General features: G+C 42.4%; 1 protein-coding gene across 2 annotated transcripts in view; it reads left to right on the forward strand.

The window, feature by feature from the left end:
- The window catches only part of FRMD3 (FERM domain containing 3), a 351,054-nt gene that overhangs the window by 193,514 nt on the left and 141,812 nt on the right, over window positions 1-15,728 (forward strand). For both annotated transcript variants that reach the window (XM_082260117.1, XM_082260118.1), the window contains one exon: window positions 9,865-9,907. In XM_082260117.1, coding sequence (XP_082116243.1) covers window positions 9,865-9,907 — 43 coding nt within the window. The remainder of the gene's footprint in view (window positions 1-9,864; window positions 9,908-15,728) is intronic.

Genomic DNA, 15,728 nt, shown 5'->3' on the forward strand with positions numbered 1-15,728 from the left:
TTTTTAACCACTTGCCTACAGTGCACTTTCACCCCCTTCCTGCCCAGACTGATTTTCAGCTTTCAGCGCTCTCACAATTTGAATGACAATTACTCAGTCATGCAACACTGTACCCATAAAAAATTTGCGTCCTTTTTTTCACACAAATAGAGCTTTCTTTTGATGGTATTTAATCACTACTGGGTTTTTTATTTTTTGTGCTTTAAATAAAAAAAGACTGAAAATATTGTGAAAAAACGCATTTTTCTTTGTTTCTGTCATAAAATTTAGCAAATGAGTAATTTTTCTTCACAAATTTTGGCCAAAATTTATACTGGTACTTATCTTTGGTAAAAATAACCCAAATAAGTGTATATTATTTGGTCTTTGTGAAAGTTATAGAGTCCACAAGTTATGGTGCTATTCATTGAAAATTGATCACACTTGACCACACCTGATGTACTGAAGGCCTATCTAATTTCTTGAGACACTAAAAAGTCAGGAAAGTACAAATACCCCCCAAATGACCCCTTTTTGGAAAGTAGACATTCCAAGGTGTTTAATAAGGGGCATGGTGAGTTTTTTGAAGTTGTCATTTTTTCCCACAACTCTTTGCAAAATGAAGATTTTTTTTTTTTTTTTTTTTACAAATTGACGTATTAACAGGTTATTTCTCTCACACAGCATATGTATACTTGCAACTACACCCCAAAACACATTCTACTACTCCTCCTGAGTATGGCGATACCACATGTGTGAGACTTTTTCACAGCCTGGCCACATACAGAGACCTAACATCCAAGTAGTACCGTCCGGCATTCTAGGAGCACAAATTACACATATAATTTCCTGACAACCTATCGTACTTTTGAAGGCCCTGGAGCACCAGGACAATGGAAACCCCCATAAAATGACCCCATTTTGGAAAGCAAACAGCCCAACATATAATTTTTGAGGCATAATGAGTCTTTTGAATATGTTATTTTTTTCCACAAGTTTATGGAAAATGTGGAAAGAAAATGAAAACACATTTTTTTTACACAAAGCTGTCCATTTATGCAATATTTCTAACACATAGCATGTACATAGCAAAAATTGCACCCCAAAATACATTCTGCTATTCCTCCTGAGTATGGCGATACCACATGTGTAACACTTTTTCACAGCCTGGCCACATACATAGGCCTAACATCCAAGTAGCGCTTTACACAAAGTTGTCCATTTATCCACTTTAAGACTGGGCCTATTTTTGACACTTGGTGTTTACAAGCTAAAATCATTTTTTTTGCTAGAAAACTACTTGGAACCCCCAAACATTATATATTTTTTTTTAGCAGAGACCCTAGAGAATAAAATGGAGATCGTTGCAATATTTTTTATCACACCATATTTGTGCAGCAGTCTTCCAAATGCGATTTTTTTTGAAAAAAATTCACTTTTTTGAACTAAAAAATAAGAAAACAGTAAATTTAGCCCATTTTTTTTCCATAATGTGAAAGATAATGTTACGCCGAGTAATTAGATACCCAACATGTCATGCTTCAAAATTGCGCATGCTCACAGAATGGCGCCAAACATTGGTACTTAAAAATCCCCATAGGCAACATTTTAAAAATTTCTGCAGGTTACTAGCTTAGAGTTACAGAGGAGGTCTAGGGCTCAAATTATTGCTCTCGCTCTAACGATCGCGGCGATACCTCACATGTATGGTTTGAACACCGTTTATATACGTGGGCGGGACTTGCGTATGCATTTGCTTCTGCGCGCGAGCTAACGGGGACAGGGCGCTTTAATTTTATTTTATTTTTTTTCCTATTTATTTTATTTATTATTTTTTTATTTTTACATAGTTTAAAAAAAAAAATGTTTTGATCATTTTTATTCCTATTACAAGGAATGTAAACATCCCTTGTAATAGAAATAGGCATGACAGGTCCTCTTTATTTTGAGATCTGGGGTCAAAAAGACCTCACACCTCACAACTACACTAAAAAAGAAAAAAAAAAAAAATTGTTGAAAGAGGAAAAAAAAAAAAGAAAAAAAAAAGCGGCCCTTTAAACCGGTTGCTAGGCAAAGTCTTTTGACGTAGCTCCGGTCCTCCAAGACCATAGAGTCGAGTGAGGGCCATCTTGCCCTCACTTGACTTCCTGTCTCTGAGGATCCGGGACCGGATAGTTTTCCCCGCTGCCGGCGAGTCCTGTAAGCTGGGAAAACGTCTGGGACGCGGCAGGAGGGGGGGGGCACCTCTTCCCCTGCACCGTAAGGGTAATTCCGCGGCAAATCCGCCACTGGGACCACCCTTATCTGAAAGCCGACCGCCCGCCGTTTCAAAAAATACCGGGGTTATGGGGGCTATCTGCTGCCATAACCCCAGTATTTAGCTTTTAATGGCCGACGCATATAGTCGTTAGGCGGTCAGTAAGTGATTGCATGTATATGGCAAACAGGTGACGATGACTGATGGGGTGACAGGTGACGATGACTGATGGGGTGACAGGTGACAATGACTGATGGGGTGACAGGTGACGATGACTGATGGGGTGACAGGTGACGATGACTGATGGGGTGACGATGATTGATGAGGTGACAGGTGATGTTGATTGATGAGGTGACAGGTGATGATGATTGATGAGGTGACAAGTGACGATGATTGATGGGGTGACAGATGACAATCACTGATGGGGTGACATGTGACGATGATTGATGGGGTGACAAGTGACGATCACTGATGGGGTGACAAGTGACGATGATTGATGGGGTGACAGATGACGATGACTGATGGGGTGACAGGTGACGGTGATTGATGGGGTGACAGGTGACGGGCGATGGTCACTGATGGGTGACAGGTGACGGGCGATGGTGCACGGCGGTACTGATGGCAGTCTCTGGTGACCGGTGAACTTTAGGCTACGTTCACATGTGAGCGTAGCGATCGTGGGCAGATTCACTGCGATTCTGCCCGCGATCCAGAAATCATTGCAAATTGCGGGACGCCTGTGCGTTGCCTGTGATTTGCAATAGCACCCCAAACGCTGTGCGATGTTGCTGCGATTTCCGCCTGCCGAATCGAGGTAACATCACGCAAACAACGCATGGCGCCCCAAAGAAGCTCTTGTACCTTTTTTGGGCGTCATGCGATGTTTGCGTGATGTTACCGCGATTCGGCAGGCGGAAATGGCGGCAACATCGCACAGCGTTTGGGGTGCTATTGCAAAAAACGGGCAACGCACAGGCGTCCCGCAATTTGCAATGATTTCCGGATCGCGGGCAGAATCGCGGTGATTCTGCCTGCGATCGCTGCGCTCACATGTGAACGTAGCCTTATGGGTGTCAATTTCTGGGCACTGATGAGGTGACTGTTGGGTGACAGGTGACATTGGGGGGGGGCTGAGGACTGTGTGGGGGGACCTTTATTTGTGTGATTTTACTTTTTTACAGGTGTACAGAGCAGTAACTCACTATTTCTAGCTCTGCTCCCCTCATACTGGAACTTGTATGAGGGGAGAAGAGCTAGTAACAGTCAGTTACTGCTCTGTGTTTACATTTTGTGATCGGCTGTGAATGGATTCACAGCCGATCACTTAGTAAACAGTCACTGTCAGTGACTGTTTACTACCGTCGGTGACAGCTGTGTTCCTACGGAACACAGTGCCACCGACATGACCGCGCTGCGCGCTCCCGATCGCGCATGCGCGGTCATCTTCCGGGCTCCGCTATTGTGATCGGCTGTGTCATTGGAACACAGCCGATCACGTGGGAAACAGCCATGCCTATTGGCTGTTTCCCCCCTGCCGGTGACCGGCTGTGTCCCGGGGACACGCCGACACCGGCAGTGCACGGCGGCGCGTCCGCGATCGCGCGCCTGCCCTGCATTTCCTGCGGACGTCATATGACGTCCGCCCAGGATAATAGCCGCACCGTCCCGCCGTCATATGACGGCGGGCGGGCGGTAAGTGGTTAAAGCAATGTGAGCTAGCCAGAACCACCTCTGGAGGGAGTCTATTCCACATTTTCACAGCTCTTACAATGAAGAAATCTTTCCGTATTTCGAGACGAAATCGGTTTTCCTCTAGACGTAAAGAGTGCCCCCTTATCCTCTGTGTTGACCTTAAAGTGAATAACTCAAAACCAAGTTCTCTATATGGACCCCTTATGTATTTGAACATGTTGATCATATCCACATTAATCTCCTCTTCTCAAGAGAGAATAAATTCAGTTCCTCTAACCTTTCCTCATAGAAAGCTCCACCATGCCTCTTATCGGTTAGCCCTTTTCTGCACTTTCTCCAGTTCTCCGATATCCTTTTTTAAGAACTGGTGCCTAAAACCCCATAACTGGTGCCCCATGTGGAGGTACCTAAAGTGGAACTTTAGTCAGAAACCTGCTAAATCACTTCAGGCTGGCCCCTTTTGCATAAATAGTTATGTAAAACTCTAAAATATGTGTCTATACTTTATAAAATCGAGTAATACATTGTCTCACCCTGCTCTGCACATGCTTAGTTGCTCTCCATTTTTAGTAACTGCCAAATTTGTAGAGGCTGATCTGCTGATAGCCCCAAAGCAGAATAAAACCCTCCTATCCTTTACAGCCAAGAAAGCTGCTCCTGTTTTATCTGCAACTGCCATGGAGCTGCACATGTGATCAGTTACCATTCCAGACATTTGATGGTGTCACAGTTTGGTTGAGGACACAAGCAAATGTGACAGTTAGCAATCAAAGCATTCCAGGAATGTAGTTATAAAACAAATGCACTACCGCGCTCGGAGTCTTAAAATCAGAAGCAGCTGACACACGTTTGTGATAATCAAATGAACAGCAAAAAACGTATGTGTTGTGCTGGGCTGATCACAAAAACAGTGATATAATATAAATACAAATAAAGTTAAAATAAAAATGGTGATTAACACGGCACAACACGTGTATGTTTTTTGCTGTTCATTCAGGAATGTAACTGTTTGCTGTTCAGGAATGTAGCTGTTATTTGAAACCCTTAAATCGATCGGTTTAGTTCTGCTTTATGATTTACTGCTGTTTAGGGGCTCTGGGCTTCAGCAAAATGGCAGCCCCAAGCAAAAGGAAACAGGAGAAATGCTGGAGGCAAATCACTGATTTTGGTAGCATAATTATTAATGTGCAATGTATGTTCCTTGCTAAAGAACATTCTTTTTTATCAAGTTGTTATGGGTAAAGCTCCCCTTTTTAGTGTATATCAGTGTGAAGGGCAGTGTTTGCCCACAGAGAGATGCACAGGTGTTTCATGCATCCTTGTGCAGGCAGTCCCACATCTGTTGGGATGCAGTGGCTGCACAGACATAGCCACTGCTCCCAGTTTGACATCCGTGTGGTCACAGGTGCCTGTTCACTAAATGTGAGTTTGGGGACACACACTCGCCCGCACCTGCATGGTTTTCAAAGTGAGAGCAGCAGCTGTGTCCATGCAGCTTCTGCGTTCCAATAGACATGAATGGGACTGCGTGCACGCAAATTCACAGAACACCTGTGCATGCCATTCGCATAAATGTATGCTTAAGTATGCCCATGTGTATATCATTGCATATATTATACAAATTTCACAAACTCACTTACATAATGAGCATATGGAAGCTAAACCTTTATAGTACAAGTCGAGATGTACATATAATTTCCACTGCCTATGGACTTGTGTACACAGGCATTGGTTTGTGTCAGAATCTTTTTTCTCCTCATCAAGTCAATGGGAATGCTGCAGCTTTGAAAATACCGTACATTTAGAAAAAGACGCCCATTTGCATGTGTGAGTATTTGTTAGTGCTAGTGGTTATTCAATTATAGGGGGACAGCTTTTTCTGTAATGCATTCCTGTGGCCAAAGATACGCTGCAGCTGTGTTCTAGGTGTTACAGCAACAGCTGCATTTTATTCTGTGCGCCCATATGCTGTAAATTTTGGCCGTGTGCAAGAGCCCTCAAAAGCATTTGTCCTGGGTACAAAAATGGCAGGCAGAAGGGTAAAAAATTGGTCACCAGTGATTTTGTTTTGCTGCTTGTTGCTGATCTTTCCCTTTTATTGACACATCATGCAACATATTGGGGCTAATTTACTAAAACCGAAGAGTACAAAATCTGGTGCGGGTGTGCATAATAGCTATTCATCTTCTACTTCAGCTTGTTCAATTAACCACTTCAGCTCCAGAAGGTTTACCCCCCTCCATGACCAGGCTTTTTTTTTGCGATACGGCACTGCGTTACTTTAACTGACAATTGCGCGGTAGTGTGACGTTGTACCCAAAAAAAAAAATTATGTCCTTTTGATCACCCCCCTGGTTTTTATTTTTTGTGCTATAAACAAAGAACAAAGACCATTTTGAAAAAAAGAAAAACAACATTTTTGACTTGTAGAAAACATATTCCAAAAAAAACATACGAAAATAATAAATTTAGGCCAATATGTATTCTGCTACATGTTTTTGGTAAAAAAAAAAATACCTATAAGCGTATATTGATTGGTTTGCGTAATCGTTATAGCCAGGGCTTTTTTTCTCAGAAAATAGGTGCAGGAACTCAACCACGGTCCCCCCAAAACACCCTCCCCCCACATACACACCCCAAAAGCCGCATCAAATAGTGGCTGAGGTCAAATTTCATGAACACTGGAAGGGTCTTAAAGGGGTATTAAATACCAGGAGTGCATTACATACAGAGTGCAGAGTTCAAGGGTGCGCTATGTACAGTTTTCGAGGAAGCATTATGTACAGAGTGCAGAGTTCAGTTGTTCGCTGCATATAGATTGCAGTGTTTAGGCCGGGTGCGCAACACACAGAGTGCAGAGTTCAGCCTTGTTTCATAGCTGCTTACCTCTGCATTCCCTAACCAGATCTCACTTTCACCCCTCTTCAGCTATGACCTCTGCATGCAACCCCCCCTGCACTGCACCTATATTCTCCCCCCCCTCCTTAAAAGCTCCACCATCTTCCACCTTATAAAAAGATGTGTGTCAGCGCTGCTCAATAAAAATATTAAAGTGTTTGCGTGCTTTAAATTATACTCTAGTGCATATAAATAAGTATTACCTCATATACCATAAAGTGCAATATATTGTGCAAAATAAGCATATAATTCAACCAACATTAAACCATTCCTTTGAAAGGTTTATACATATGAAAAACAGTCTATTCAGATGCCAAGAAAGTGCTCAGTGCTTCGTGCTTGTTTTACAATAACTGGTTCCGGGTGCTCTTGTGTTCAGTATACAAATCCTCTTCACAATCAGTGCCAAGTGTTTCCACACAGTGCTCCCCTCTCAGTCCCTCACTCACCGGACATACAAGGGAAATGCACCTGTCACAGCATTTTAAGATGATTGTTATGGACTGCATACACTTCAGATGAGGTAGGATCGTGGCTCTGGAATCCTTAGGTGCCCTTTAAATGGCTCCCCCCATAAGTATAAAAGAGAAGATCTCCATAGTGAGGTACCTTCCAGTATTTATTATTAAAAATAAAGTTACACTTACAAAATAGAAGATAAATAAGACGCCTTGTATCTCTTCCTGGTAGTAGACACCGCTTCTGCATTCTGCGCTCCAACCACCGGATGTGACATCGTACGTACGGGCAACAGCTTGACGCATTTTGCTCCTCCAATCAGAGCATTATCAAAAGCTTTTCATAACGCTCTGATTAGAGGAGCGAAACGCGTCAAGCCGTTGCCCGTACGTACGACGTCACATCCTTGTATGTCCGGTGAGTGAGGGACTGAAAGGGGAGCACTGTGTGGAAACACTTGGCACTGATTGTGAAGAGGATTTGTATACTGAGCACAAGAGCACCCGGAACCAGTTATTGTAAAACAAGCACGAAGCACTGAGCACTTTCTTGGCATCTGAATAGACTGTCATATGTATAAACCTTTTAAAGGAATGGTTTAATGTTGGTTGAATTATTTGCTTATTTTGCACAATATATTGCACTTTATGGTATATGAGGTAATACTTATTTATATGCACTAGAGTATAATTTAAAGCACGCAAACACTTTAATATATTTATTGAGCAGCGCTGACACACATCTTTTTATATTAACTCAAGGTACACTCCTTTTTGTCTAGCTGCAGCTCATATTCATTGATTTATTTATTCATTTATTTATTCACTTATTCACATATTTATTTAAAATTCACCATAAGCGCAGGTACTCACACCACACATCTTCCACCTTACTTTTGTAAGCTGAAGCACCCAGCCAGCTCTAGTACCTCCCCGCACACTGTAGGTGGCTCCACCTCTCTCACTTGCAGGGAGATCATCCAGTGGGGGTGTCGGCATCCACACTGCACCACAGGCACCTGCATCTCCCTTGGCCCCATCCTGCACTTAGTGGGAGCCACTCAGGAGATCGGATCTATGGGAGCCATTTGGGAGACAAGTTGTCACTTGTAAACACAAAAGTAGGGTGAGTAGGGAACAAGAGGGCCTGTGCCAGAGGTGGTGCAACTGAGTTCCATCAAGTTCCAGCTGAAAAAAAGCCCTGGTTATAGCATCTACAAACTATGGAATTTTTTTTTTTACCTATTTATTTACTTTTTGGTAGTAATGGCGGCGCTCTGCGACTTATAGCGGGACTGCGATATTGCGGCGGACAAATGGGACACTAACTGACACATTTTTGGAACCAGTGACAATAATACAGTGATTATTGCTAAACATATGCACTGCCACTGTACTAATGACACTGGCTGGGAAGGGGTTAACATCAGGGGCGATCAAAGGATTAAATGTGTGCCTAAAAATGTGCTTACTAACTGTGGGGAAGGTGCTTGTACTATGGAAAGACAGAGATCTGTGTTCCTGCTTTGCAGAAACACAGGATCACCACCTTCCCTACTGACAGAAAGGCAATCTGCCTTGTTTACATAGGCAGACTGCCATTCTGCTTCTGTCCCAAATGATCGGTGGGTCCCAGGGGACGTTGAGTCCGCCAAACCCGCTGATTGGCTCCTACTGTGTCCAATCACAGCGGGAGCGGGTCTCCAGCGGTGCGGGTGCACGCCCCAGACCCAGAAGTGCAGGATCACGTACAGGTACGTGATCCTGCCCAGGAGAGCCGCCTTGCCGCCGTATATACATTATACGGTCGGCAAGCGTTTAAACTGGAAGCTGATTGGTTTCTATGCAGAGCTGCACCAGATTTTGCACTCTCTAATGTTAGTAAATCAACCCCATTGAGTCTCTGTGCGGAGACAGCCATTTTGGTAGAGGATACGGCTTTGCTTTCTCACGTTAGAGCTGATGTCTGGCAATTTAATGACTGGTTGGTAATGATCAAAAAGCAGCAGGATAGGCACAGAAAGTAAATAAGTAGAGAGATTCTTGCATTTCAGGTATTCTAGTACAGCTTCCTCTCCAGCAAGGAGATGATCAAGCAGCAGAGTAGTAACGTGACCAAATCTTGAGAGACCAGTACTCACGAGCAGTAGTGCCTCAGATGATCTTGTGTTGTAGATATACAGTACTGTACAGCTATAAGACTCAAGGAATACGGATGTCTAAGCACAGGAGATGCACTGCTTTTTTAGGAGTTTGAGAGAATGAAATAGGTAGGTGATGGAAAGAGAAAGGTTGTTGAATATGACACACAGCTTGTAAATGAAGGGGAGTCATGATAGAGCCATTTAACCTCACTTATTATTCAACAATAGCTTCCTCTGTATGCTCAGTGCTAACACACAGAGTGGTTCCAAGCATCCTTTAACCCAGATTTGAAATCTGAACAAAAAGAATGTTATGATGATTAACCAGTTTAAGTTTTCTTTGATTTTTATTATGAATGCTTTTCTCTGTCTGTGTATTCATGTCACAAGTCCCATACAGTTAGCATTGACCTCTGTGTTTCTTTTTCCTTTCCAGCACTGGCTTGATCCTAACAAACCCATTGTCAAGCAAATGAAATGTAAGTTTTCAAATCCTAAAAGAGTTTCAGCTTTGTACAGTATGGTATATTAAATATCCTAGAACCGCTGAATTAGCTTGTCAGACCTGGTTATGTGATTGTTGACACATCCAAAGATACAGAACTCCTAACACAATAAGCTGTGTGACTTTGCTGCAGGAGGTTTTGTAAAATAGCTCACTATTTCGTTTCCATCATGCCTTTGATATGATTCACATATTATTTAAAGGTCAGCCTTTTCATGCTGAGTATATGCTTTATTCTGCTATCAAGTTAAATGGGAACTCTTTTCAAGAAAACAAATGACTGAATTGCAGGAAATAAATCTTGGAGGTGCCTGTAACACTGATTAGACCTTTAATAAGAAGGTGGCCGCTTGTGTTATATTTGAAATGACTTAGGTACTGCTTCGGTTTCTTCTCCCTGCCTAGGTGTTACTTGCAGCTAGTACTACTACAAATAGTGTGGGCATTGTTATTTTCACATTCTGTCTCTTAGGTATTGACAACATATGATGCAGGAAAATTATCCTTGATATTCTATATTAGGTGTGTGTGGCAAAGAGGGTTCAGGGTTATACATATTAGAAATAACACTTTTAGTTGTTAACCTCCCTGGCGGTATGATTCTTTTGGATTTTAGGTGCTGAAAGCGGTACCATTATTTTGCATGTAATTCTTGTGAATGAGCAGCCCAAACCAACTGTATACATTTATTATATATATTATATATATATATATATATATATATATATATATATATATATTATGTATACATATATTATATATATATATATATATACGTATATATATATATATATATATATATATATATATATAATGTATACAGTTGGTTTGGGCTGCTCATTCACAAGAATTATGTATATATATATATATAAATATATATATATACATATATATATATATGTATATATGTATATTTATATATATATATATATATATATATATATATATATATATATATACTCTATATATATATATATATATATATATATATATATATATTTACATAAAAAGTACAGTAAAACTGCAGGAAAGGGCACTGGGGGGCAATGTAATGTGAATTTTTTTTATTTTGAATGATATCAGTGTGTTTGGTGTGTTTTTACATTTGAATTTGCCGCCGGTTCCACCCCCCTGCGAACGTCACGTCGCCAGAGACGGAAGCCAGAGACGATCGGGAGGAAGCTCCGCCGCCGCATACCACCCGCATACTTCGCTGGATCCCGGAGAAAAGGTCAGTAAAACCTCTACCTGGATCCAGCGATCTTCCTAGCGCTACCCCGAGTGTGACTCGGGGTTACCACTTTTGGCTCTAAAATCTAACCCCGAGTCACGCTCGGGAATACCGCTAAGAAGGTTAAAGGCCTGTTTCCACCTAAAAAAGATATTTCAGTTTTGGATAATTGCTTGCAGGCAAAATCACAAGAAGATTTCTTTCTTAGGCCTCATTTCTCAGGTGTACCTATGCTTACACCCATGCGAAAAGCCGTCATACTTTTAGTGTTTTTATTGCATTAAATGGTATTGCTGTGGGTTAGTTTGTGTTTTATGACTCTACCCCTCAGCTCACTCATTCAGTCTCTTCACGTATCACTAATTTACTAACAGACACAACAGCCTGGATGTCACATCACTTCCTCAAACTCAATCTATCCAAAACCGAGCTCATCATTTTTCCTCCCCCACATGCCTCTTCCCCTGATCAATAGCACTGCTATCAGCCCGTCTCCCCGCATGCCAAGGTTCTTGCTATAATCCTGGACTCTGAACTATCCTTTCAGCCCCATGTCCAATCACTGTCCAAATCTTGCCACCTCAACCTCTGAAACCTCTCCAAAATACGCCCCTTCCTGACCAATGACACCAGTTCACTCCCTGGTCATCTCTCACCTCAACTACTGCAACTCCCTCCACATGGGATTACCTTTACATTCTGTAGGCTTTCCCCCATTCAGTCCATCATAAATGCTTCTGCCTGGCTCATCCACCTTACCAACCATTCAGTGGTTGCTACTCCTATCTGTCAATTTCTCCACTGGCTTCCACTCCCCCAACTATTTACATTTAAAATACTAACAATAACTTTCAAAGCCATCCACAACTCGGTCCCCAGCTACATCACTAACCTAGTCTCAAAATACCAAACTACTTGCTCTCTTCGTTCTTCCCAAGACTTGCTGCTTTCTAGCTCCCTCATCACCTCCTCCAATGCTCACCTCCAGGACTTTTCCTGAGCCTCTCCTATCCTATGGAACTCCCTACCCCTGACTATCTCCTACTCTGTTTGCTTTTAGACAATCCCTTAAAACCCCCATCTTCAGAGAAGCCTATTCTGCCCCTACTTAACAACTGTACTTGTATTTTTTCCTTTAGATCATCCCCCATAGTTATTACCTTTTGTATCACTTGACCCTCCCTCCTAGATTGTAAGCTCTAACAAGCAGGGCCCTCTGATTCCTCCTGTATTGAATTGTGTTGTAACTGTACTGTCTGCCCTCATGTGGTAAAGTGCTGCGCAAACTGTCGGCGCTATATAAATCCTGAATAATAATAATAATGACTCTGACCTTCTATTCCACCATATCCTACCTTCATAACTAAACTTGTGATGGGATTCTGTATTTTGTATACTCACATAAAGTGCTTCCTGTTTCAGCTTGTTGACATCTCCTGGAGAGTTACATCTTGAGAATTCTGGGCCACTTGCAGCATCCCCCCGGCCCAACATCAGTATTTTTCTGGAAGTAAAAAATTCTAATTGTATTGGCACAGAAAACATTGCAAAGTTAATAATGACAGTAGGTTTACTAGCGGTGGGTTTCAGCGCCAATCTTCTGAGATTTTTCTTACATCCAGAAGAAATGCTATAATGTGGTAGCTGGGGAGAATTGGAAATCTTACAATCTGACACTCTAGGAAGTGTCAGTTTTTTGACTGATTTGCGGGCTGCATGTTGCAGAGTGCTTCTTTAAATATGCCTAACCGTACCACCGATAAAGGAGTACCACCGGTCTTCCTGTAGGGGGCTGGGGTCAGCAGAGGGGCCCAAGCAGCAGGGGGAATCGAATGTGGTAAGGTCAGTGTGGGGGGGGGGGTGTCAATAACTGGACCTGATCCCCTGTATGGCTCTCTCTGCAGCAAATAAAAGCATGGATAATATATTCCTCTACTGACAGTGACACGACTCTCCAGAAATTAAGGAATACGGATAATATTATAAGTACCTTAATAGATATATACAAGATATATGGGTTTCTGCACAGTAATACAACATTTTCTTAAGTTTGCTGTAGGACTACTGCACTACCAACTCGTGGCCCTGCTTTCGATTTGTCTTCTGCACCTCAGGTATTATACAAGGTGTTTGTTGGCTTTAGTGTTGGTTCTATTGTGTTCTCAGGTTATCCTCATGGTAGGATATTTGTAAATGACCCCCGGTTAAGGGGGCAGTCGGTGAGGGCTTTGTTGGACAATGTATCTCTGACTGTCCAGACATTACAGAGGTTTAGGTGTATGCTGAGATTTCAGAAATCCTCACTGCAACTGACTCATCACTTGGAATATCTGGGTCTGGTCTTGGACATGTCTCAGGGTGTTCCTTTCTTGGTATAAGTGTCAGATTCTACAGTCTCAAGTTTAAACTCTTTATTCCAGAAGCTGTCCAACTCTCTGCTTCTGCATGACAGTTTTGGGGCCGATGGTTGCCTCTTTCAAGGCAGTCCCTTTTGCCCCATTTCCCCCCAGACATCTGCAACACTTCATCCTGTTATTGTGAGACAAATGCATCCTGTTATTGTGAGACAGATTGGTCCTCTGTCATGACAGACCAATTTGGTGGATGCCAAAGACACGGCTATCCCTGGCATGATGGATCAGAAATCTGTTGCTGTGGTCAGGGAAGTCCTTTCTTTCTGTCTTTTGAAGGATTCTTAAGAAGGGTGCAAATCTTTTGGGGTGGGGGGAAACCCTAGGCTTGGGGGACTTAGACATCAGACAAGTCTCATCTCCCAATAAAGATATTGGATCTTCTGATGATTTGGATGATTTACTGTCCCTTCCATGTTGGAACAACCTGTTGGTGGGCCATCGATCCAGATTCAGTCAGGCAAGCCCACAGTGGTGGCATACATTAACCATCGGGGAGAAACCAGAAGTCTCACTATGGCAAAATAGGTAGAGCCAATTATGTCCTGGGCAGAACTTCACCTTGTCAGCCATGTACATTCTAGGCAAGCAGATTTCCCTAGCTGGCAGCAACATAACCAGAGACAGTGAATTCTACATCCAGAGGTGTTCCAAGATCTGTGTCATGGATGGGGTGAACAGGTTTGTAGCCAAGTGCAGGGGTCCACTGGATGTTTTGTTGGCTTAGTGGGAAAAGTACACCCTTTCCTAGGCTATTCGGCAGGATTGAGATGAAAGGCTTTCCAGTGATCTTCATTTGACAGCTGTGCAGAAGCAGGTGCATGACCCCAAATGCACACTGTCTGCATCTGAGGATGTGCAGGGCTCCCTTGCGGCTGTCAAATTTTATTAGAGGTAGAGTTTGCTTTCTCATTTGCTTCCAGCAAGGAGAACAGTAAGCACCACAATAGTGACATCATTAAAGGAGAAGTACAGCCAATGCTTGTTTGGCTGTAATTCTCCCATGGATCCCAGAAGTGCAGTTCGTTAATTTTCAGCAGACAGCGTCACTCTGCTGATGTCACAGCATCGGTCCAGACTCTGCGTCATCACTACCATGGAGTCGGGATCCGCCTGTATCCCTGGACCGACACCCGGCTAAGCCTCTCAGCCAGCCGCTGAGAGTCTGAGCCGGCCCCTTCCACAGCCCAGCGATCCAGTGAGCGAGGAGGGGGCAGAGCAGAGAGCTGTGACTGACAGTCAGCAGCTCTCTGCTCACAGAGCTGTGAGAACCGAGCGATCAGCAGAGTTTGATTGCTCGGTTCTCAGTGTAGAGGCGCGGGGGGGGGGGGGGGATGCAGTATTGGACTGATGCTGCATCCACCTAGGTAAGTATTAATCAAGGAAAAAAAAAACATACATTTCTTTTAAGTACACTAAATCCCTGAGACTAGCAGTCAGAGACTGCAGTGCTTTGCGCACTGCAGATATACAGCAATGAGGCAATAGGCACAAGATTACATAGGCAGCCTCACATACCAGGATGTGCAGTGCTATTTTTGCAGGATACTGCTTAGGCACAATTAATATTTTTTTTAATGTTCCCTATCACAAATCTTTTGCAAATCAAACTTTTTGAGTTCTGTCCACTATAAGCATTATTTTAAAAACAGATTTGAAGAACAAAGCCAAAGGACTTGCACAGTGTTAAACAGACTTATGGGTCTGCTTTTAGCATGGTATATAATTATAAATTAAATTGTAGGGGCAGACTCTAAATTTACACTTTGCTTATACAGAAAGTTAAGTGTACACTTATATGGTAAATATAGCATCTCTGTAATTATCTCTGCATAAACAGCATGCATGATACGTTGTAAGTGAATTGCTAGTTTTTTTTTTTGATCTGCAAAACCTAAATATAAATCCTACAAAACAATATAGTTATGTGCAGCTTTATTTAGAAAAAAATGTGCAATGTTTTGCTCAATAGTCTGCATTTTGTGCTGAAATATATTCAGGAGAACAATAAAGAAGTGCTTAAACTGTTCACTGGTGAAAAAAACAGCGTTATTTAAAACATAATTACTACGATGTGCAGCAAAACATCACCTGGAACAATAGCAATTTAGACGTTAGTAGATAAGATACAAGGTATATAACTACATGCATTT

The sequence above is a fragment of the Pelophylax lessonae genome (assembly GCF_965119305.1).
Source record: "Pelophylax lessonae genome assembly, chromosome: 1".
NCBI classification, from domain to species: domain Eukaryota; kingdom Metazoa; phylum Chordata; class Amphibia; order Anura; family Ranidae; genus Pelophylax; species Pelophylax lessonae.